Source organism: Dipodomys spectabilis, unplaced genomic scaffold, assembly GCF_019054845.1.
Source record: "Dipodomys spectabilis isolate Male_0828 unplaced genomic scaffold, ASM1905484v1 ptg000669l, whole genome shotgun sequence".
Classification (NCBI taxonomy): Eukaryota; Metazoa; Chordata; class Mammalia; order Rodentia; family Heteromyidae; genus Dipodomys; species Dipodomys spectabilis.
The window spans coordinates 4,079,411-4,104,694 of NW_024871346.1; the positions used below are offsets into that span (position 1 = coordinate 4,079,411).

Below are 25,284 nucleotides of genomic sequence, written 5' to 3' on the forward strand. Positions count from 1 at the left end.
AGGCTCTCACTGGGATCTTTGTCTCGTTTCATTACAAGATGTCGCTCACTGGGATGTCTGTGCATTTTACAGCTCCAAGACATCAGACAGGGGATATGAATTCCAGGCGGAAGGCCCATGCCACTGGAACTGATATGCTTTCACTAGTTAATTAGAGGTTGAAATTTACATCGGAGAAAACTAAGCAGATATCACTGTCCATTACAGGGTGAATCAGGAATGGGAATTCAGCAGATAGGCAAAGCCTTTCAAACTAGCTCAATGCTGTTTGTATACTTTACGATAAATGTAGTTGGTCACATTGGCAGCTTATACACTGGTCCAGACTTCTTCAAGCCTAAAAATATCATTAATTGCAAAAAAGTGAAAAATATTAATTACTAGAGTTTAGGAATAGAAAAAAACAGAATTACTAATAACCACAGATATGAAAGATTTCTGGAAAGAGATATCAGATTTTAGCTTTAATGTGTATTTGGAAACAAAGCTAGAAGCCATGCCCAAAGCCCATAGGAATCAGCAGCATACATTCAGTAATTCTCTCCAGAGGCAAATTAACATAATCCCAATTGGTTCAGATTGAGAATTTTCAGGTGTGACTGCTCAGTGTACTACCTAGATCCCTTGAGGCTTAAGTGGCAAAATCCTGGAACACTGGACTACAGAGTTCATTCAATTAATACATCATTTCAGATGCAAAGCACCAGAATATCCCTTCTTTACCGAGGAAAAAACAAACAGCAGTCCAAAAATCTCATCTACATCCTTGGATGTTCATGTATTCCCCAGAGCAAAGACTATGAGCAAAAATCGAAACTTGACAAGGTGGAAGGGAACTTGGGACATATCAAACAATGAAAGTAGCTTTGAACAAAACCTGACACATGCAAGTAATGCCAGCCCGGGTGAGGCAGTTTCAAGGTCAGCCTGAGCTTCCTAGTGAGACCCTGCCTCAAAGAATCTATACACCAGTATCAGTTCCCCCAGTGGAGAAGGTCATTTCTGCCACATCCTTCTTCCTCCCACTATAAGAATGTAAACCCCTTCTGGGTAAGCGTTATACAATTTGTGCTGGGGGGGGGGGGGGGTTGAACTCAGGGCCTGGGCACTGTCCCTGAGCTTTTTTGCTCAAAGCTAGCACTCGGCCACTTGAGCCACAGCTCCACTTCTGTGTGTTGGTTTGTTTGGTGGTTAGTTGGAGATAAGAGTCTCACCGACTTTCCTGCCAGCACTGGCTTCGAACTGTGGTCCTCAGCTGTCAGCCTCCTATGCAGCTGGGGTGACAGGCAGGAGGCACCTGCTGCCCTTGGGGCTGTTGCTCAGTGCTTTCATTGCTTCGCATTGGAGAGACACTTAATAAATCTTGCTGCTTGAATCAATGTGTAGAGTACAGGCACAAGAAACCCAGTTTTAGTAATACATCTCTGAGAAGCAGAAAACCAGTTCTTTGAAACAGATCTTGCAATTGAATTAAAAATAATACCGTAAACTGCTAAGTAAACCACTAACCCGAGGGCTCGCGAGAGGCCCGGGCCCGCGCTGGGCCTGCAGGTGGCCCCCAGGGCTCCAAACCCTCCGGCGCCCGCCCGCCCCCATTCCCGCTGATTGACGGGCGGCGCAGCCACTGCCAGCCTCCCGGCCTTCTGCTCGGCCCGCCCTCCTCGGCGACCCTCCCGCCGCAGCCAATGGGAGCGCGGGCGCCGGGCGCGGGAGCGACGCGGGTCAGGTGCCGTGCGCGGAGCTGCGCGCAGGTGAGCGACCGCGGGTTCGGGGCGCCCCCAGCTCCCGCCGTGAGCGCTCCCCGGTGCTCGCAGCAGGTGCGGGTTGGCGGGATCGCTGTCAGGGTAAGCGGCAAGGCGGGGCGGGAACGGGGGGGGAACCCCGCGCGGCTTCCCGGCGCCCCCCCCCCCCCAAGCCATCCCCGCACCTGGTCACGGCCCTGAGCGGCCCCGGAGCTCCCGCGGGCCCGAGGCCTGGGAAGTGGGGGCCACGCTGCCTAGGCCGCGCCCCCCCCCCCCACGGTGGCCGGGGTTCAGGTGGAGGAGTCGGGCGCTGCCTCCCAGGACCCCTCCCCGCCTAGGCCTGCGTCGCCCCGCCCGACCTCGGGGTGCGGGGCTGGGACGGGGGGGAGGGGGACGGGGGGGGGGCTGGACAGCAGCCCGGGCAAACCTGGGGAACCGGGACCCAGGTCTGGGGATTGCTGGGCTTCCCGCAGCCTCTGCGTGGAACAGAAAGAAACCCCTTCTCCCCCCCCCCCCACTCCCCCCACCCCACCCCTGCATCTAATTGCGGAGTGTCTTCTGTGCGGTAATGTGATTATTGGTGTGGTCGAGCATCTGCAACGTTTAGGCCGCACTGACTCAGGAAAACAGCTGTTTGGGGCTTCAATTCCTGAATTCATTAGGGGGAATGGAGGAAAATGGAGGAAAAATGAGATTTCCCTCCTCCCCTAGCCCTAAAGTAGTTGGGTAGATAATGGCTTTCTTTGTGTTAGGAAGTTGGGATGGGAAGAATGGGGGGGGGGGGGGAGGAAGAAGAGAGAGATAGAGAGCGCGAGAGCCTATTCGCCACCCTCAGCCACACGTGAATAAATACATTCGTATTGTCCCAATTTTTAACTTTAAAAAAAAATTGTGTGTGTGTGTGTGTACCTGCAGGGTTGATCATGCTGCGCCACTTGAGCCACAGCTCCATTTCAGGTGGCGCTAAGGTTTCACTGCCGTTTTCTCCCCAGGCAGGCTTCAAACCGTGATCCTCAGATCTCGGCCTCCTCCATCAGTAGCCAGGATTACAGGTGTGACCCATCAGAGCCCGGTGTATTGCAACTGTTTTGCTTACAGAATTGGAAAAAACCCAACATACATACACATATATATGTATATATGTTGAAATAGCTTTAAGTTATGAATCATTATCTTGAGACCAATACCTGAAACAATTTTAGTGTAAGTACTATCTAATTTTAGTGAAATCACAGTTAAAAACCTATGATTATTCATTCACACTGTCTTATGTTAGCTTTCTTGAATAGAATAAAAACTTTTTAGAAATACGTTTACATTTTTAAAATCCCCTACAACCTTGATCCAAAGAACTTGAATCCTTATCATTGATTGACAAGATTAACTTGGTTTATTGTAACATTAGGAAGGTTATTTGTCATTACTATTTGTAACTATTCCTGAAGCTAATTGTTCAGTGTACAGAAAGTTATGATTTGGTCAGTATTAATGCAAGAATACAAATTAAAGCCCACATTTGTATTTGAAAACCACAGTTTATTTCACTTTAAGAAACCAAGTTCAGTTCAAAACAATGCCTTTGACTATGACAGGCTAAATTATAGGGATTGTCTTTGAAAACTGAAGTGTGTGTATGTGCTGTTTTTCATTTTTTTCTTAGAAAATACCATTATTGGATTTGCTAGTGATACTTCCTTGTTAAATATCTATAGCTGTTGTAGCCATAATGATAAATACAGTTATAGGTATCTTTCAAAGTTGTATGCAGATGGTTTTTGAAATCCTGTTTTGAAATGCTGTTGGAGAAGTCATTTAAATAATTCCTTTGAAGAATATTTTAGTGGGTTCTTGGAAAGTCAGTTTTTGAAAATGCAACTAAAATTTCTTAGCTCTGTTACACTTGTAGGCTTAAGTCTCTTGTTTGATGAGAGCATTCTGCTAATTCTCCCAGGTTGTGAGTTATGATGTTGCTGGATATCACAAGCATTATCACTGTCAGTTTGAGGCAAAGAATACAAAATACCATCATCATCTTTTGTGTGTTCTACAGATTATTTTACGCTGGAACTGATCGAGTGTCTTGAAAATGACTTCAAAGCCTCTGGCTGTGTCCCTGGCACTTGCCACATTAACTCTTTCAACGACATTTTCTCTCCAGCCAGATCAGCATAAGGTTCTCCTCGTTTCCTTCGATGGATTCCGTTGGGATTACTTATATAAAGTTCCAACGCCCCATTTTCATTACATGATGAAGTCTGGTGTTCACGTGAAGCAAGTCAGTAATATTTTTATTACAAAGACCTACCCCAACCATTACACAATGGTCACTGGCCTCTTTGCAGAGAGTCATGGGATTGTTGCCAATGACATGTTTGACCCTATTCTGAACAAATCTTTCTCCTTGGATCACATGAATATTTATGATTCTGAGTTTTGGGAAGAAGCGACACCAATCTGGATCACAAATCAGAGGGCGGGGCATGCTACTGGTTCAGCCATGTGGCCTGGGACAGATGTGAAAATACACAAGAGCTTTGCCACTCACTACATGCCTTACAATGAGTCTGTTTCCTTTGAAGATAGAGTTGCCAAAATCATCGAATGGTTCACAGCAGAAAAGCCCATAAACCTGGGGCTTCTCTACTGGGAGGACCCAGATGACATGGGCCATCACTTGGGCCCTGACAGTCCACTCATGGGACCTGTGATTGCAGATATTGACGACAAGCTAGGGTATCTCATCCAGATGCTGAAAAAGGCAAAGCTGTGGAATGTCGTGAACCTGATTATCACGAGCGATCACGGAATGACCCAGTGTTCTGAGGATCGAGTCATAGAGCTTGACCAGTACCTGGATAAAGACCACTATACGCTGATTGACCAGTCTCCTGTAGCTGCCATCTTGCCAAAAGAAGGTAAGTCTGTCCTGGGTGCTGATCTGAAGCTAGATCAGGGCACTTTTCTTTCTATGACTTTAAAGTACACTTGGCTTGTGTCATGGTAGTGTCTTGGGATTTAAGAATTAAATAACAACAAAAACGTATTTTCTCAGGCTCTTAATTCTTTTTTTCCCCCTAGAATGTTAAAATTTATTCTTTCTGCATATTTTTCCCAGTAGGCTTTATTCATTTTGGAATTATAGAATATGATCAAAACTATGACTTGGCTGGGCAGAGAAGTTGAGATAGAGACAGGAAATTTGAATACAATTATTTTAGAGTTTTCCTTGGCAGTCCTGATGCCTTCATTAGGCCCTTAATTGCTTAAATAGGACAACAGTGGATTTATGGAAGAGAAAGAGCTTTTGTGCGCCTGAGATTAATTTCTTTTATTTATAAGTTGGGGGGAAATAATACCAATACTTCAAATAGACCTCTGATGGACTCCTCATACCAGCCTGCCACAATTCGTATTGGTTCCAATTTATTTATTTATTGCTGATTCTGAGACTTAAACTGAGGGTGTGGGTACCCTCCATTAGCTTATTTGCTCAAGGCTAGACCTCTGCCACTTGAGCCACAGCTCCATTGCTGGCTTTTTGTTGGTTAATTGCAGATAAGGGTCTCACAGATTTTTCTTCCTGGGTTGTTATCCTTGAATCTCAGCCTCATGAGTTGCTAGGATTATAGGTGTGGCCACCGGTGCCTTTTTTTGGCTCCACCTTAAAGATAGGTAAATGTTTAATACCCTGAGGTCACCAGAGAAGTGGCCAATGTGACTCTGGCTGTTCTTCAGAGTTCTATTTTATCACCTATGGAAGTTGTCTTAGATACCAAAGTAGAGAACAGATTTGTAAAAGCTGGAATATCTTACAAAGGAGAATCCTCTCCCTCATATGGGGAATAGGAGAATCATCTGAAATGGAGAAAGGTAAAAAATGCATGCGTGTGTGCCTACACACAAGTCTGTTATCTTGTTGAAAAATATCTGAGTAGCCCATCATTTGCCTTATATAACTAGACTTGTGGATTTTTTTTTCTTGATTACTGTAGTTTGAACTAGGGCTTTGCTAGGCAAGTCCTTTGCGCTTTAGATTATCTTTCAAATAGGATCTCATAGTTGTTAGTGATTGAGATAATATTTTTGCCTTCCTCTCTACACCTTCCAAGTAGCTGAAATTATAACCATGAGCCACCATGACTGGTCTGCAGTGGTGTTCTCAGTTTGAGGTGTTGGGTAGGGCTGATGGCCCAAACCCCAACAAATGATTAGAGAAACAAGCAAAGTGTTTAAAGACAGTCCCCAGGGGAAATACATTTACAATCCCAGGGAGTTCTTCTGCAGTGGCTCAGTCCTCAAATTGTTTTCTACCTCCAGGCCCCACCCTCTACTTACACATGTTTTATATCTGGAGATTCTATCTCTAAAATTGTAACTGCCAGCTATGTGACCTAGCTCTGTTTTTGTTTGGGTATTGCTGTAGTGCACCTAGTGTCACTAATTAGAACAAGCGCTGGCGTGTGTGTGTGTGTGTGTGTGTGTGTGTGTGTGTGTGTGTGTGTGTGTGTGTGTGTGTGTGTGTGTGTGCAGGTGCACCCATGTATGCGTGCACTTAGGTCTTGGAACTAGATAGCGGGTATGTCTGGCTCTAGAAAAGGCCTTTTCTTCATTCTGTAAGGTGAATTTATTTAAGGCTCAAGATTCTTTTCTCCGAGGGGGCGAGTTTTTGGAAGCTGGCTACATCTCCTGCTCAGCTTTTGCTGGCATTTCTTTCTCAGCAAGGAAAATGCTGTCGGTTGTCCTTAGCTGTGAAGAGCTTTGCGCTCAGTGCTTCTCTCTCTCTCCTCTCTTGTCTTTAGGTAAATTCGACGAAGTCTATGAAGCGCTAGCTGATGCTCATCCTAACCTTACAGTTTACAAAAAAGAGGAGATTCCCAAGAGGTGGCACTACACACGCAACGAGCGCATCCAGCCCATCATAGCAGTGGCTGACGAAGGGTGGTATATTTTACAGAATAAGTCAGATGACTTTCTGTGTGAGTATGTCATAGTATTTCTTCCCATTCTGCATCGCTTTTTGCTAACATGGCGGCTGTGGATCATACAGCAGTTTACTTACTGATGGTTTCTGTTACTTAAATGTTGAAGGAACAACATTGTATCAACACTTAACTACCGACAAGTGGTTTTTTTTTTAGATATGCTTCTTGATCCTTGATAGATAGGTAGATGATAGATAAGAATTGTACAGGGCTGAGGATGTAGCTCAGTAGTGGAGCCCTAGCCTAGCATGAGACAGACAGGTCCTGGGTCTGATTCCCAGCACTGCAAAATAATAATTAAAAGATTGATGTACAAAAATGTCCCTTTAGGTAGCGTTGGGCTCCCAACTGATCATGTTTATTGACTTAAAAAAGAAAAGTAATTGCATGGCAATGACATTTGTGGTATATTTGTGACTCATAATAGCATATGTGTACAGGTACATGGTCTCTTGCGACTACAAGTTTGTACCAACAGATGGTGATCTGTAAACAAGTATTTAATCCCATCAGGGAACATGTTTTCAGAAAGCCTTTCATAAATGGGAATAATTGCCGCCTCTCTGTGTTCTTGTTCCTGTACTGTACAGGTAGCTCATATGTTAGAGGTACTACTCGCAGGAAGATACCATCTTTGAGGAGATTTGCGAGTGTAAATTTAAGGAGGCTCTGTAGGAATTCTGGTTTTTGTGAACCATAATTATGCAATAGGTTGCTCGTCTTTATCTGTGACACAGAAAACCACAGCAGTGTTCCTGTTGCTGCAGCACCTTAGGCTCATCGATTCAGCAAATAATTAAAGAATGTCTGCTGGAGTCCTCAGCCAGTGACCCATCCACCCATTAATTAAGCCCTAAACTCCAACAACAGAGGTTCTCAAAGTATGCCCCCTGATCCAGCAATTTTTCACTCACGGAGGAATATGAGAGGAGATGAATTCTTGGGTCCAAACCAGTCCTTTTGAATAGAAAGGGTGGGGCTTAGCAGTTTTCACAGGGCCATCTCCCCCCTCCCCCCTCCCCCTGTAGTCTTACACATTTCAGTGTGCAAGCCTTGGCATCCAGGCTTCATGATTAAATACTGTCTACAGAATCAAGTGGCAGAGGCCACCACTGCAAAACAAAATCCCTGTTTGTGGGAAAGATCTTAAATGAGTCGTTATCATTTCATTTTCAATCTGATCTTCTAATAATATGTGTTACATGAAAGAATTATCTTTGCCTTCATGACTGAAAGTATCGATCCCCACTCTCATAGAATGAGCTCAGCAGCCTTTCACTGTTATGAATTCCTTAACAGCATCTTTCTTCACATGATGATCAATTAATTGGCTAGATCAGCATAGTACTCTGGAAGATAATTAGTACTCTATGTAAGTTCAGCATTATGTGGACTTGAACCGTGGCATTTAAAATGACTTCGTAAGATGGATCAGCTAGATAGGCTTCAAGTTACTCAGAGGTGACACCCCAGTTCATGACTTTCAGAGAAACTGCTGTAGGCTATGGTCGTTTTCTGTGTTTGAGTTCTTGCAGCCTATTGCCTTGTGGCAGAGTTAGATTTTTAGAGTGGAATTCGCAAGTCAGACATACAATGCAGCCTGCCAGTTTTCTTAGGTGACCATCTTAGCACTCATAGCTTCCTTCTCTCATCTCCTGATGTTACGCTGAGCATTCATGCTTACGTCATGCAGCTTTCACCTTTTAGTTTTGTGTCCCTTCATACACGTCAGAAGGCACTAAAACACAGGATGCTAAGCTGGAATCTGATCTGAGCCTCCAAACTCAAGGTTTTTCAACCATCCACAAGTCCTGACCTTTGGTTTTTAGTAGTTGACTGGAGCTCCAACTGAAGGTTTGATTTTTGGTGATGTTTTTTGCTTTTCTCCATATGTTGTTTTGCCCTTTGATTAGTCATTACAGCTTTGGTTTCATGATTAAAAAGGAAGCTCCTTTATCTCTAGAACAATACTCAGACACAATGTGTACCAAATAGCATTTGCTGCCCCTCAGTTGGCCAGCTGGCCACCAAACAAAAACAGTTCACTCTCTTTTATGCCTGTCGTGGCCTGGCTTTGCCCTGTACCTTCCTCTGCTCTCTTGGTTAAGGTAGCGTTGGCCTATAACAAAGATTTGCGACAATTTGACCTTCCACTTGTTGAAGTGAATTGTGGGGTTGACAACAGCAGAGGATGTTGAAGATTATTCCGTCTTTAAGTCAAATTAGATAAGATCGGTGTTGTACAGTTCAGAGCCTAACCATTCAACAGGTTATTTCCCTTCTCACGCCATCCAATTGGCTAACTTGTTCATGCGTTTTCTCTTCACAGTAGGCAACCATGGTTACGATAATGCATTAGCAGAAATGCATCCAATATTTTTAGCCCACGGTCCTGCCTTCAGAAAGAATTTCACAAAAGAAGCCATGAACTCCACAGATCTGTACCCACTGCTGTGCCACCTCCTCAATATCACCGCTATGCCACACAATGGATCATTCAGGAATGTCCAGGATCTGCTCAGGTCCGCAGCTCCCAAAGCCATTCCTTACACACAGACCACCACACTCCTCCTTGGTACTGACAAACCGGGAGCATATGAGCAAGAGGAGTCATACCCTTATTTCATAGGGGTCTCTCTTGGCATCATGATAGTGATTGTGTTTTTTGTGATTTTCATTAAACATTTCATTCCCAGTCAAGTACCTGCCTTGCAGGATAGGCAGGCTGAAATCGCTCAGCCATTATTACAAGCTTAATGCTTCCCCCCCCTTTTTGAAATGGAATTGCATATTGATTATTCAAGTGGAGATTGCATAAAGGTGTCGATGTTTTCAAATTCCAGGAGAGCAGTTTCAGACATCGGCTGAGGCCATCAAGCAGAGAATCCACACTTAGGCAGTCACATGTACACAGGGATAGACCAAAACACTCCCACCTGCACGCCCATACTTTCCCATTGTTCTCTCTAGCTTAGTGGGGTGGATATGCTCCAACTTCATTTGGACTTGGCACGTATACTGTATATAAATAGCAACTTTGCACTATTTAAATTACTTAACACATTGCACTTTATTCTTCTAGTGGGTACTTCTCTTTGAAAAGCACTTTACCAGACAAGTTATATCTTATAACTTGGTTGAAAATGACCACCTCCATCACCTCTGTCACAGAAAACTTGTATTTCATACATACAATTGAAAAAAAAAATTTAATTTCTGAATAATGTAGACATCTTCACAAACTGGGGAAGAACAAGGAAGTTGAAAAGTGGTTGCAGATACAGTGTGACACTCTTGGTATGTTGATGTTTTGGAGAGATACGTTGCCAGTAGCAGGCTGCATCTGTGGGCATTTCTCACTGTTTCTTTCCAAAGGACAAAGGACATAGGCTTCCATTTTTTTTCCCCCTCAAGGAGGTTCAAATTCTGACAGATCCATTCTAAGCATACTGTTTCTGTCATAAATCTAATTATTGCTGTTTGCTGGTTAGTCACATGACTGATTTTTAAATGAAACATTATGAACCTAGGCTTCTCTCCGATGTAGTTACAGCAGTGGCCTGAAAAGCAGAGAGCAGGCACCATCTCTGCAGTGTGTTGTCTGTAATTATTTGCTGCTTTGAAAACGAAATCACTGTTAATGACATTAAAAATCAAATGAGATAAAAACCGTGGTTGGCTGGTTTGTTTTTTTCTGATAATGTAACTTAGGTTCACAAAACCATGTTCATCGTGGCTGTGTGTGTAATAAGTAGATACTAGAAGCAACAGCCATGGGTTATAAATACACCTTGGAAAAGTAGTCAGCAACAAAAAGAGAACTGCTTCATATGCATATTAATTTGTATGAACCTCAGGAAATAATGCTGAATGGAAAATAAACAAGGTCAAAAAGTTACATACTGTAAAACTTCATTTGTGTAACATTTTGAAGTTTTAAGAAATGGAGGGTGAATGTAAAAGAACCATAGGAAAGATTCTTTTGGTATTGAACTGTTTTTTATTGTCAGCCCCAGTTACCATCACAATGTCTGGCTCAGACATATAGTCATTATCCTGCAAGCATAGTTGGTTTCTGTTGAGTTCTCTCTCTCGTCCTGGCCTGTAGATGGAGACCTTCTCCAGGTCCTGAGGCAGAGGAAAGAGGAGACCAGAAGGGGGCTCTGGTGTCTCTTTCCTCTCTCCTCTCTCTCTCTCAGCCCTCCCTCCCTCCCTCCCTGTCACATCTCTCTCTCCCCCCCCTTCCAACTTTCTTCATTTTCTCTCTCCTCTTTCCCTCTATCCATTCTCTTCTCTCTTTCTTCTTTCCTTTTCTCTTTCTACCTTCCTAATTTATTGTCGAGAGAAATGGACTTCATGATCACATTTCCATACATGCGTACAAAGTACTTAGTCCTTGTTCCCTCCTCCTTCCCCCTCCCCTCCCCCACTGGTCTCCCTGCCTCTGTTCAAGTTCCTGTCTGCTTGTTTGTTTATGGATCTAGACTCATAGGAGAGAGACCACGTGGTATTTGTCATTCTGGCTCTGGATTGTTTTGTTTAACATCATAGTGTCCAATTCTGTTCAGTTTCCTGCAATTGGCATAATTCTTCTCTGTGGAATATTAGAACTCCATTGTATGCACGTACCATTGTTTCTTTGTCTATTTGTTGGTGGTTGGGGTACCTGGGCTGATTCTGCCCTTAGCTACTGTGGGCAGAGCTGGGACATGGGGCATGGCAGGTGGTGTTGGTATCATGTGTTAATTTCCTCTCCCTCCGATGCATGCCCCAAGGGTGGTGTAGCGGGATATAAGGTAGTTCAGGTTTTAGTTCCTCAAGGAAGTTTCATACTGATTTCTGCAGAAGCTGGGCTAATTTATATCTCACTCCCATCCTCCTCTGGTTTTGTTTCCATAACGATTGACATTCTGACTGGTTAAAGCAGACCACCTGTGATGTGCTTTGCATTTCCCTAGTGGATAAGGACAGAGAATATTTCTTCGCCTGTTTTCTGTCAATGTGTACTTCTTTTGAAATCTATGATTCATTTGCCCATTTGTTAAGTTGGATTACATTTTTTCTTTTGGCATTTAATTTCCTGAGTTCTTCATAGATTCTGGATATAAATCCCTTGTCAGATGAACAATTTTCTCCCATTCCCTCACCATTCTGGTAATTGTTTGATGTGCTCAAGCTTTTGAACTTCCCATTGGTCATTGCTTGCTCATATTTAAGTCCCATTAGAGATACAGTTTCTTGTATCTGTGTCTTGAACTGATTTACTGATTTCCCTATTTCCCTTCTTCCCCGCCTCCCCCCCCCCCCCCCCATAGTTTCAGAGTTTCAGGACTTACATTAAGGTCTCTGATCCATTTTGAATTGGTTTATGTACAGAGACAGGGAGGGAGGGAGGGAAAGAGAGATCTAGCTCCCGTCTTCAACATATACATATCCAGTTTTAACATTACTTGTTAAGCAGACTTTTTTGCACATACATTTTTTTTCATCATCAAGTATGTGGCTACAGCTTCATGGGCTTATTTCTGGACCTTCTATTCCATTCATCTGTGTGTCTGTTGTATGCCATAAACAGAACACAAGCATAAATGAAGGAGGGACAAAGATCATATGATTGTCTCAATAGACACCGGTAAAGCCTTTGACAGACTCCCACATCCCTTCCTGATGAAAGCCCCGAGGCAACCAGAAAGAAAAGGAATATACATCCTCACATTCCAGGCTGTGGATGATAATCCTGTAGCCAGCACTGTGTCTAGGGGAAAGCCAAAGCATTTCCCCAGAAACCAGGAACAAGACAAGGACTTGTTACTCCCTCTATTCCTATTTAGTGTAGTGCTAGAACTGTTGTCCAGAGTTGTAAGGCAAGAGAAAGAAATTCATGCAAATAGGTAAGGAAGAGGCACACATACCTGTTTGCAGATGATATGGTCCTATACTTACCCTAAAGATGCCACCAGACAACTTGTAGACCTGAAAACTCTTGCCACAAAATAACAGGATCCAAATTTAATGTACAAAATGAGCTACATGGAACTGTTGAATCTATATTAATTTGGGTTAAGCCATTAAATGTCTAGCTACTTGCAAAACAAATACTATAACCACATCCCGCTGTTTTATGATTCATTTAGATGTTATTAAATGTATGTAGCTACCTATAAAACAGTTTAAGTTTTATAACCCCAACCAGCTACTTTATAATCAGCTTAGAAAACTTGCTTACTTGTACAGTAAGCCCAGAAAATTATACTGAGAAGTTCTGACATTTTATCTTGGCTTCCTCACCAACACTGCCTTCATACTGAACTCGGTATTCTATGTGCTGTTTTCAAGTTTTAGTTCTGTTATACTCTTAATCCTGGCTTAAAGAAACAAGGTCTGTGATGAATATATACAAAAGTTTTGCAGGATTATTAGTCATGAGAACACATCAATTACAATACACGTACTTTGCAAGAAGGTGACAAATTTTAAAAGCCTCAAAAATGTTTTTTTTTAATTTTAAAATTAAGTTACAGTAAGAATTTTTGGTAGACATAAAATTTTAATCATAAGCAAAGTCATTAGCTGTGCATTCAAACAATATAGTCAAGATATATTTTAACTTAAGGCACTACATACAACTGTCTTTAAAATACACTCATTTTATTTACACTCTAAGAATTGACAATAAATACATACTTTACATCCAGTCTTTGTCCTTCACTAGTAACTTTGTGTATTATTAATGTACTAAAACCCTCCAAATAAGGAAATTCAGTGCCATCTTCTTTACAGCTTACAAGCCATGGTCAAGAGAGGGAGATACCCAACAGCAGTGCAAAGGCATTTTAATCCATTAGTGCTCCAAGAACATGTAAGTTTCTAGAGAAAGCATAATAGCATAACCGTTCTGCTGAGCCCACGGTATAGAACAGTGCAGTATTTTATCCTATTGCTGTTTACCCAAGGAGTACGCCTTTATAGCAGCATGGCCATCTCTACAAGGAAACAGACTTATTCTGGATCACTCAATTAACAGTATTTAAAGCTTCTCCTATTTCCTTGGAGTGTTATTCTCATAAACTGTTAAATATTTCCTAAAGCCAGATCCATTTTACTATTCAGAAAGCAAAGCAGTACATTAGTTAGTCATTTATCAGAATACATGCTGAAGCCTTAATGGTAATGGCTAGCCTTACTGATTTTCTCAGTGATGTTTTAAAGATGCAAATGAATTAACACAGTTCAACGTAATGATACACTTCATTCTGAAATGCCATTCTTTTCTCATCGTTATTCATTTAAAATTTTTAATCTAATTCTAATATTTTGACAATGAAAGAGGATAAATAGGTAAAAGTGTTGTTTACAGGGTTAAGACATTAATAGGATATCTGTTTGAGTGTTCTATATAAAACCCATTCACAGGCTGGATGGCCTAGATTTCTGAAGCTCATAACTACCAAGCAAAATAATGAAGTCATGAGAACTCACAGCACTGAAGGACCAAGCTCTACTCAACTAGTACTCAATATTCTATGCTACACATTCCACAAATGTCCACTCCTTAAAAAAACGTAGCAGTCCTTCCTGATATTCTTAAAATAGAAATTAAAGTAGAAAGGAACTTTCATTGACCTTTAGTATAGCTATTTTTATGTGATTTTTTTTTTCACATTTGTAAAACCCATGTTCTATAACTTCTAAGTCACACACTTAAAACATCTCTTGCAATATTATAAGTTTTAGGCCATCTGAAGTATCCGTGCAAGATAATGTCAGTCGGCTAACTGTAATGGGGCAGAGGTTTAGGAACAGTGACTTATATAATTGTAACATTACCTAGTACAGGGCCTTGCATTTAGGGGTAAGATTATGAGCAGGTTCAGCAGATATACATGCCACTCCAGGGCATGTACTTACACATTCATGTCTACTGCAAAACTGATCACAGTAGCCGAGGTACAGAATTGGCCAGGACACCACGCCACAGATAAATGCAGAACATGTGGTATATATGCATGAAGGTGAGGGAAAAATTTTTGTTTAATTATCAAAATGCAGCAGGGTGATATTGGCTCATACCTATAATCCTAATTACTTATGAGGCCGAGTTCCAGAGATCACAGTTCAAAGCCAGCCCAGGCAGGAAAGTCCATGAGACTCTTACCTCCAATTAACCACCTAAAAGCCAGAAGTAGAACCATGGCTCAAGTGGTAGAGTGCTAGCTTGAGAAAAAAAAAAAAAAAGCTCAGGCACAGTGCCCAGGCCCTGAATTCAAGCTAGGATCAGCATACATTAAAAAAGCTATCAGAAAGCGTAATGAGTTCTGTTCTGTTCTTCAGTTTCGGACCAGTAGCAGGGGCTAATTAGCAGGAGCTAGAAATGCCTTAAAACCCTAACTATAACCAGCACCAAACAACAGGCTTGGGAGACTGGCAATGACCTCATAGGACATAGTGTATGTTTGATAACTGGCAATGGTGGTATTATTACCATCCCAGATAGTCAACCTGTAAATGGGCTGTACACCTACTGTAGATTAGTTTTTTTATATGAAAAGCAATTAGGAACTTTGACTGTCAAACATGTAAAAGCCACACTATTAATATCAACTGTGTGCTTCAGTTCTTGGCCTCAGGCACATAAGCTAGGCTGCCACAACAGTGTCTTCCTGTTAATCTTGATGACTGGGAGCTACTGCCTAGCAGGGTTAGCGTGACAGTCCACAATACACTTGGCTGGGAACAAGCATGTCAAAAGATGAAAGCAGAGAAAGTATTTCAGTGATCCAAATGTTGGAAACATAAAGCAGTGGTAACACAAAGGCTTTTCTGTCACCTGATGTGTGCATGGTGCAAATATCAGAAAATGCCAATTCTGCTTTAAATTTCTTCACCTCTCTTTGCTGTCTAAAAGAAGGTATGAAGTCCCAAGGTGAAAGAGAAACATCCCTTTGCATCATTCAGACCAAGTCAAAATTAAATGGTACTCAGGTGAGAAGTTGTTCTAGGGATTGGAGGTGGCTTAGTTGGTAGAGAGCTAGCCAATGAGCAAAAGCATCAGGTACCCATTTCAAGTCTCTGTCCCCAACCATTTCAAAGTCAGCCCAGGCAGGAAAGTCCATGAGACTCTTATTTCCAGTTAACCACCTAAAAGCCAGAAGTGGAACTGTGGCTCAAGTGGTAGAGTTCTAGCCTTGAACAAAAAAGATTTTTCTATAGCACTTGAATACCTCAAACTGTAATAAATATGAGAAAGTTAAAAGTTGGAGAAAAATTATCATTTGAACACTTGTGAGTTAAAGTAAATAAATATGAAGTGCAAAAAATAACATTTCCTGAGAGGAAGGTCTATAATGAACATAAGAATCTGCACACACATGTGCATATGCACACACTCATGTGCACAGACATACAGGCACGCACACAGTAGCATACACTGAAATATTAAAACACAAGTAGAAAGAAATGAATTTCTGGCCAGGTGCTGGTGGCTCACACCTGTAATCCTAGCTACTCAGGAGCTGAGATCTGAGGATCATGGGTCAAAGCCAGCCTGGGCAGGAAAGTCTGTGAGACTCTTATCTCCAATTAACCACTCAGAAAACTGGAAGTGGTGCTGCAGCTCAAGTGGTAGAGCGCTTGCCTTGAGCTGAAGAGCTGAGGGACAGCACCCAGGGCCAGAGTTCAAGCCCCAGGACGGCCAAAAAAAAAAAATTCCTTGTTAATAATCATCAAAAGAAGTCTCACCACATTATTCAGGTTTTTATAACCCTCTGCCTCGTCAGGGGGCTCCAGTGCCAGGGTTACAGGTGCATGCCGCCACACATTTATGTCCTGAAAGACTGAACTTTTTTGATTTTGGTCACTTAAGGTTCTTAACAAAAACACAAGGGTGATAATTCATATTTTGTACAGAATGGTCTTAGATGGGTTTGACCTTTAGTATCTTTACCTAAAATGATTTTTTTAATATGTTAGATTTGTTTTTTCCTAACTGGCTAATCAATTTTATCAGCCCCAACAGAACTTTCTACCTCAAGAGTTCACTTTGGATACAAACTAATTAAAGGTAAATATAAAAATACAGGAAACTCTCTGATACACAAAATCCAGGAATTACATAAAGATTTCTATTGTTTCATTTATAAATGTATAAATTTATTAGAAAAACCATGCCTATTAAATTTGTGCCTATTTTCATCTAGAGATGTATCATCTTCCTTGCTTTAAAAAAAGGTGGAGGGGAAAGCAGATGGAGTTTTTAAAACACTTGTTTTCACCGAAAGTTCTTTCTATGTGAAGAGTGAACTGACCCACTTGCGGTTTTACCATGGGCAGGGTTATTTGTACGAGCACAAGGAAAAACCAAGTCGTGCGAGTGTGCGAGGCGCGGGCTGTCTCTCCTTGAACGCACCGGTGGTTTTGAGGTTGGTCAAAGACAGGGAGGCCCAGCACCTTACCCAATCAGCGGGTCATCATCGTCTTCCTGCAGCTGGAGCCGGGAGAAGGAGTGCGGCGCCGACAGCCTGTTCTGCATGACCACGATGAGGCAGGTCAGCGTGGTCAGCACCAGGAGGGCACCCACCACGATCCCAATGGCCTCCGGGAGGTTGATGCACCACTGGTCGGCCAGCAGACACTTGGTCCGGCCAAAGGTCCCATTGTGGGGCCGCGGCGGCAGCCCCAGGATGTGGCACATCATGGGGTAGATGTCCACCATGTCGATGGTGCCGTGCTTGTAGCCTCGGTGGAAGGCAGGCCCGTGGGCAGCCAGGAATGGGTGCATGCTGGGCAGGGAATTGTCGTAACCGTGGTCCCCTACTGAAGAACCAAACGGCAAAATGATGCCCGTGAACACCTAGCATCATTATCAGCCCCCCACCCATTTTTTTAACATTACAAAACGATTTACTTCTAGTAATACATACGCTGGCTTCTTGCTGGGTGAATTCTCACTATTAAGATTAAATACAAAGCAGAAATAACGTCTCTCCTTCTTTCCTTGAGCTCGTTCGTGTCCCAGGGGTTTGACCCTGTCCTGTCCTCTCCTCTCTCCCTCACCCTGATGTACTTATCTTCCCAGGCTGTCCCTTCTCACTTCACTGTCCATCTCCAGCACTGGGTGCAAACACTCGCTACAAACAGCACCCGTGACTTTAAAAGAAGGAAAACAAGAGTGGTGGGGAGGAAGGGTCCTTCCAGGAGGCAGGGAGGGCAGGAGGGAGGCCAGGGAGGCCCTGGGGAGGACGTTTTGCAGACTCCCTCCCTCAGCACCTGAGATGACAAGGGTGGGGGACTGCCCCAAGGGCGCACATCCACAGCAGGGAGCAATGCCTACAGAAGGTGTTCTTGGACTGAACATGAAGTCTAACCAGATGAGTCCAACTTAGAAAGCCAGGATAGTTGGACTCAAAGAGAGAAGCGTTACTATAATGGCCCCTAGTGTAACTCCAATTCCAGTTCTCAAAGTTTTTAGTTTTGTTTTCATATTTTTTTGTTTGTCAGATGTGGGGCTTGAACTCTGGGCCTGAGCATTGTCCCTCAGCTCTTCAGCTCAAGGCAAGCATTCTACCACTTGAGCCACAGTACCACTTCTGGCTTTTTCTGCTTATGTGGTGCTGAAGAATCGAACCCAGGGCCTCATGCGTGCAAGGCAAGCGCTCTACCACGGAGCCACCTTCCCAGCTCGTTTTCTTATTTTTATGTGTATCATTGCATTTAATAAATTCCCACTTTCACAGTAAGTATTGATGTTTATGATAAGCCTCTTTAATAATGTTTGAAATACTTTATAATTAAAATAACAATTGGTTTCAATATAGCAAGAATACAGATATGATTCCAGTCATATTAAAATTTGCATAATGGAAGTGGAGCTGTGGCTCAAGGGGTAGAGTACCAGCCTGCCACTAAGGGATAGTGCTCAAGCCCTAAGTTCAAATCCTACTACTGGCTCCAAAATGACAATTTGCATTGTTTATGTAACAAAAAGATAGACAGGCCCTGCACTTGTTTCACTTGAGTCTTCACTATTGCTGCTTTCATACTTTATATAAAAGCACAGTTGAACTCAAATCGGCCAGCTGGCCCACAAAGCCTAATTTTACTCTCTGGCCCTTTCTAGTCAGAAAATGTTTTCTGACTCCTGCTGTGGACTACGAAGTCTGATTTTTTTTAAGTTAAAATTAATGGAAAATATGTATAAATGAGATTCTACCAATGCAATTCCCTACACCATCTATTTTAGGAGAGATTTTGATATACTTTTTTTTAACTTGATAGATTCTTTAGAACACTTTCTAAAATACAGCAGTCAAGGAAATATTTTCAATATTGCAAAAAGACTCAAGGTTACTCAACTTTTCATGGTTACTCAAATTAACTGCAGTTTGGGTAAGAAAGTAAAACTATAGTTTCACCCTTAAAGTTAACTCCCTAATGTAAGGAGTGGGGCTGTAAATTATTATTAAATGAAAACGTTGAGAATTATCTAGTTGGAAACCGGCTATATAAACAAGCATACCCACGCTCATACCAGACCAAGCACAACGCGTGATGTGTGATCAATCCCTAATACTTACATTTTGATGATGATTTGTTTAGCACAATTCTCCAGCCCTCATCAGCAACCACGATGATAGGCTGGATTCGATCATTATGTTGGTAATAAAATCTGTTGGGAATGTCTTCTTTGAGATAAACATTCATGTGAGGACTACAGTTTTTCAGTCTGTCATATACTTCTGTTTTATCTATAAAAGGGAAATAGCAAAGAAAAACACACACCATCATTTACTGGTTAGGAAAAAAATATGCCTAACTAGAGTCATTGGCAATAAATTTTCAGATAGTATTACCTATGAAGTCACCACTACATCTTAAACACTATATGAGAGTGAATCACACACACACACACTCAGACACACACAACCTCCCTTGCATTCTGTGGACAATCCTGAAAGAGGACATGTCCTATGTAAACATTTATTATGTATTTCTTGCTACCTGTGAACCAATTCCATGATCAGTAGAAGAAGCATCTATCTTAGGAGGCTCCAAGTTATTTCTAAGCATAAAAATTTCCCTTTTCCTTTTTCACTCATGTTTTAAGAAACATGTGAAAGCACAGAGAAACAGTCACTTCAACTCATACTACCTACGCGAACGTGTCACCTGTACTCTGAGTAAGAGCAAGGCCCTGAACTGCAAAAGCGAGAGCTCCATTCTTCTGTACACTCCTCCCTCTTCAATTGGTTGCCTCATCTGAATAACAGAATGCCTTGGCAATGTCTACCTACTTATTTTTGGAAGAATTGCAGCCACTGGGCTCAAATCTATGAGACTGTAGCTTGAGGGGTTGAGGCAGTGATCCAGGTTTATCAGTCTCTTCTCCGAACACTGGCTCATCCCGTGATCGCTTGTAATGATCACATTAATATTTTCCCAGAGTCCTACCAGCTTCAGCTTTTGAACTAGACTGCCAATAAGGCCATCTATTTCATTCAGAACCCTGCGCATGTTGTCTCTGTCTTCAGGGCCATACTTGTGGCCACTTGCATCTGGTTCTTCCCAATAGAGAGTTGCAAAGGTGACTGGTGGGTTGGAATAGCTGAGCCAGGTGGTGATATTATTTAGTCTCTCCTCAAATGACACCGAGGGGTTATAGTTCATAAAGTAGGAAGGCGTGGTGTTATGAATGAGAATGTCAGTCCCTGGCCACATGGCAGCAGCGCTCGATCTGTTTTCCTGCAGCTCATTGGTCACCCAAATAGGGACCGCCTCGTTCCACCAGAAAGGATCCTTATCATCAGCATCAGAAAAATGTTTCTTCGTGACTTGGTCATACATGGAGTTGGCCACAATGCCGTGGCTTTCCTCGTACAAGCCCGTTACAATGCTGTAGTGGTTTGGGAATGTTTTTGTGATAAAGACGTTTTTCACATGTTCTACCAGGACACCATCCTTGATAAAACTCTGGAGGTGAGGGAATTCGTAGTCCTGCAGGTAGTCGGCCCGGAAGCCATCGAAGGAGACCAGGAGCAGCTTGGGTGGCTGGCTGTAGGAGAAGTTCCCTCTGCACCCAGGTGCTACTGCAGAGAGGAGGAGCATTACCAGCACCTTCATAATGACCACGTGACGCCAGCAGGCAGGGGGCCTAAAATGCAAGCACACAGCTATCTGTGGAGTGAAGCTGTATTTCATTCAGCCAACAAGAATGCGGTGGCACCTCCCTTTTCATTCACGTTTCTGTAAAACCCAACCCTCTCGTAGGCCAAATCAAGCTAGCCTGCTTTACATTCCGTCAATTTTAGGACTTACATTAAAGAAAAGCAGGTCCAAGTACGGTGCCTTTTTCAACAGTTACCTCTAAGAGTTAAGAGCACCAATGCAATTCAACAAATGGTACATAATAAATGAACATTCACAGGCTGAAGAACGAATCCCCAGCCTGTCACCTACAATACTCAAAAGATTAATTCAATGTTAGTCACATAAGAACTAAAGCGGAAAAGTTCCTGAATGATAGCATGCTATAGCCATAGGTAAGAAAAGAGAGAGAGAGAGAAACAACTCCTTCAAAATTAAAAAGCTTTATGCTTCAAGTAAGTGACAAGACAATCCACAGAACTGGAGGGAAAAAAACTGCAGATCATGCATCTTTTAGGGCTTGTTTCTAAAGATAATCTAAGATAACGTAAGTTAATAATAGAAACTCAAATCTAACTAGAGCACTGGATTGAACGTGATATTTCTCTAAGGAAGATACAGATTGCAAATAAATATGCAAAAAGATACTCGACATCATAATATAATAACAATGAAAGACTACACTGCACAGACTGTGATGACTACATGAAAATGACAGGCACCAGCTGCTGGAGAGCTTCTAGAACTTCTGTGAACTCTGGTGGGAATGTAAAACAGTGCAGCCAATTTGAAAAAAACTCAGGCAGTTCTTCATCAGGCTAAATAGAGTTTCCCTACATTACTGGTGATCCTAGAATCTGGTGTCTGCACAAGAGAAATAGAAAACAAACACCTGTACAAACCTTCCACACAGAAGTTCCGGGTAACGCCAGTGTAAGAATCAAGAGGTAAAAACAGCTTTCCTTTGTGAAGTTATACTTGAATTTAAATTTGTTTTGTGTGAGGTTAGTTTAGCTAGTCTTTCTTTTGATTAGCAATATTCACTCTTGTTTTTAGCTTAACACTATTTTTATATTTAAAGTGTGTTTCTAGTAGGCAAACAATAGTTTGCTCTTGGTTTTGAAAATCTAATGCCATTTCTTACATTTCAGTGTTCAATTATCTGTCTTCAATGTGATTGCTGCTGTGTTTAAATCTATCGTATTGCTGTTTTCCATTTACCTCAAGTATTTGTCCCTCCAGTTTTTGTCTTTTATGGTTTTATTTTTTTGAGTGATTTTACTTTAAGCAGAAACTCAAGTATCCACTAATAAATGGACAGAAAGACATTATATACACATAATGAGATATCTGGCAACAAGGAATAAAGAAAGCACTAGTATATGCTATGACTGGGATAACCCTTGAAACACTGCTCAGAGGCAGTCAAGCAGACAGCCTATTGTGACTGAATTTAGATGAGATGCTTACAATAAGAAAAGTCTATGGAGATGATGTATCAGCAGCCGCTCAGGGCTGAGCATTGGGGGGATTAAGGGGTGCAAAGGTTTGAGGGAGTGATGGATTATGGTGATGTCTACTCACTCCATTAAGCCATACACTTTAAATGAATGAACTAGCTAGCACATGGCTTGCATCTCAATTAATTCTGCAAAGCAGAGGGAAGTGAAATGATCACTTTAAGTGCCCCACCTGAAAAGGTAGGACAGGAAACACTTTTGCCTTTTCATTTTACCTCAGAGATCATGTGACTCGTGTATCTCATGAGACATTTTGAGTACTTAAATGTGAAAATGTACATTGCTTCCCATATACAAAACAGCACAATTTAAATAACTTTTTAAAAACCTGTGTATCTATCTCCCACAAAATACAAATTGAACCCTTCTTCAAATCTTGAGTCAAGAGTATGCTCAAGGTCATGTGCAGTGGCACACACATGTAATCCCGGCACTCAGGAAGCTGAAGCAGGTGGACAGCCAATTTAAGGCCAGCCTAGGCCATATTAAAAATAAACAAATAGAAAATAACACCTTAGGCTGCTAATCCTGGGGTTCAGTAATCTCTTAGCACACCTTGTCTTCAACCTTGACACCAGAATGATCCAGAATCTGAGCTTACACATGGGTACCCTTGGTCAGTTCACCCCACTTCCTCTGCCTGGTGAGGTATCAAGTCACAGCAATTAGTTTCCCCTTCTCCATTTTCAAAGCTGTCATATTAGAAAAATCTGTACTATGATAGAGTACTACCATGAAACTACCAGCGAAGAACAATTTAGTCTCATCTCCTTTTACATAGGAAAAAGTGAAGTCCAGTGGATGGCCAACCTCAGAAAGCCACTGGCAGCTTTACAAATGTTATACCGTCAACAAATGGGCAAATACAGTGCGACCAAGTCTGGTAAAAACCCTCCAAACTATGACCAAACGGTTACCAGAGCTCCTGCCAGCAGCAGTGTGCTATGCGAGACAAGGAGTGAGTGGCCCAGTCTAACAGCAGCGTTAAAAGTTACACGCAAATCGCCAGTGAAAATGGTTTCTAAGGAGTGAAATTACTATTCAAATATTAGTTAAAGGTGGGAGGAATTCTGTAATTTTTCATACACAAAAAACTTACTGAAGGGGAGATTAAAAAAAAAAAGACTACCTAAAGGACATCTAGTCAAAGAACAAAACACTAACTCCTCTGCGTAACTTTTTGACCTAGATGAAATGCATGGGGAACTATTCTCCCTGGACAATAGTGGGAGAGGATGGGACCGTTAACTTGGCACCTGCTGTGTGATACAGGAAACTCCCACACAGCTTCTCAAATGGCTCTGGGATCGCGACACACCTAAGCTGGGCGTTCACCTCTACATTATCAGAGCATTTATTTATTTCTTAAGGGGGGGGGGGTGGGATGCATCTACTCAGCAAACCTTTCTCAAAGGCTGTAGGATCCTAAATTATTCTCCAATTTCCTGGGACACACAAGATCTTGTAGCATCTTTAAAAGAGACTCTTCTCTGAGCTTCTACATTGTAAAAATAATAACAAGTCATAACCGCCCCTTCCATGCATCCTAGTGTCCAAAATGACTTCTAAATTATATTTTGTAAATAGTGTTTTAAAATTTGACAAGGAAGGAGGGGGGCATGGCAGGGGAGGGGAAGCAGGGGAGGGGAGGGCAGGGGAGGGGAGTGGAAGGCAGGGGAGGGCATGACGGGAGGGGGGAATAGGAAGGGGGCATAGCAGGGGAGGGGAGGGGGAGGCAGGGGAGGGGAGGGGGAGGCAGGGGAGGGGAGGGGGAGGCAGGGGAGGGGAGGGGGAGGCAGGGGAGGGGAGGGGGAGGCAGGGGAGGGGAGGGCATGACAGGGGAGGGGACTTGCAAGGGAGGGGAGGGGGGCATGACAGGGGAGGGGGGAGGCAGGGGAGGGGAGGGCATGACAGGGGAGGGGACACGCAGGGGAAAGGAGGGAGGGGAGGGAAGGGGAGGGGGAGGCAGGGTCGTAAGTTCACAGTTTCCTCCACACAGCCGGCAGGCCGCCCTGGCGCGCCCGCCGCGGGCCTCCGAAGCCCGGGTCGGCCCGAGGCCCGGAGCCCGGCCGGGGGCGCCGGTACCTCGGGGGCGCCGAGGGCCGGCTTGGGGCTCGTGACCGGCTATCCGGGAACAGGGAGCCGCCTCTCCTCCGGCTCGGCTCCCCCGTCGGCTACGAGAGCGGGCTTTAAACAGAACGACACGGCCGCGCGTCGGTAACCGAGCCTCCGACACGCCCCCGCCGGCGCGCGCCCCTCCACCCAACCGTGGGCCCCCGGCGCCCGGGCCGCCCGCCCGCCCCGGCCCGCCGAGCCCGATCCGCCGGCTCGATCCCTCCCGCGGGGCGCCCTCTGGAGGGCCCGGGGCCGTGCGCGGTGCGTGGGGGTGCGGGCGGAGGGCGGGGGTCTCACCGAGTCGCGTCCCTGAGGGCGGGGCGGGGCGGGGCGGGGCGCGCGAGGCCCAGGCCGCCGGCGCCTGCGGGCGAGGGGGACCCCGAGCGCGCGGGCGCGGACCAGCTCTCCTGCGGCGCGTGCGCAGTGGCCGCTGCCGGGTTCGCTCTGGGGAGAGGCGCGGCGGCTCCCCGCGGGCGACTCCTCTGCACCGGCTGGCAGCGGATGAGACCTTGAAGTGGATTGGATGCCGTAGCCGACCGCGGGTGCAACGCGCTTTTTGATTGGTCAGCTTCAGGTTCCCACCTGGAGACAGGTGAGGGTAGGAGCGGATGTCAGGAAAAGTTAGTTCGTCTCTCCCTGCACGCCCAGAAGTCATCGTCGTAGATGGGGGGGTGCCTTCCCGGAGCCCGAAACCGCGAGGTCCCCTGAAAAGTCCGCTGGCGGTTGGCCAAGCCCAGAGCCTCGGTCATCACCATGCACCTGTCGCCCGGGAGCCCCGGGGAGGCT

General features: G+C 43.8%; 2 protein-coding genes across 4 annotated transcripts; one reads left to right on the top strand and one right to left on the bottom strand.

The window, feature by feature from the left end:
- The first annotated feature begins 1,706 nt into the window (after positions 1–1,706).
- Positions 1,707–21,834, top strand: Enpp5 (ectonucleotide pyrophosphatase/phosphodiesterase family member 5). 3 transcript variants are annotated; one of them, XM_042671856.1, is made up of 6 exons: positions 1,760–1,844; positions 3,793–4,657; positions 6,542–6,718; positions 9,054–9,486; positions 17,056–17,061; positions 21,821–21,834. In XM_042671856.1, exons 2-4 carry the CDS (start codon positions 3,829–3,831, stop codon positions 9,479–9,481), a joined length of 1,434 nt encoding a protein of 477 aa, XP_042527790.1. In that variant the 5' UTR covers positions 1,760–1,844; positions 3,793–3,828; the 3' UTR covers positions 9,482–9,486; positions 17,056–17,061; positions 21,821–21,834. The 3 variants fall into 3 exon arrangements, with proteins under 3 accessions (XP_042527791.1, XP_042527790.1, XP_042527789.1); XM_042671857.1 differs by lacking the exons at positions 1,760–1,844; positions 17,056–17,061; positions 21,821–21,834 and adding an exon at positions 1,707–1,751 and having other exon boundaries at positions 9,054–10,388; XM_042671855.1 differs by lacking the exons at positions 17,056–17,061; positions 21,821–21,834 and having other exon boundaries at positions 9,054–10,388.
- Positions 17,059–20,864, bottom strand: Enpp4 (ectonucleotide pyrophosphatase/phosphodiesterase 4). The gene is made up of 3 exons (XM_042671858.1): positions 20,014–20,864; positions 19,297–19,467; positions 17,059–17,536 (listed from the first exon to the last, which is right to left on the bottom strand). The coding sequence occupies exons 1-3, from the start codon at positions 20,837–20,839 to the stop codon at positions 17,172–17,174; spliced, it is 1,362 nt and encodes a 453-aa protein (XP_042527792.1). The 5' UTR covers positions 20,840–20,864; the 3' UTR covers positions 17,059–17,171.
- Positions 21,835–25,284: the final 3,450 nt, after the last annotated feature.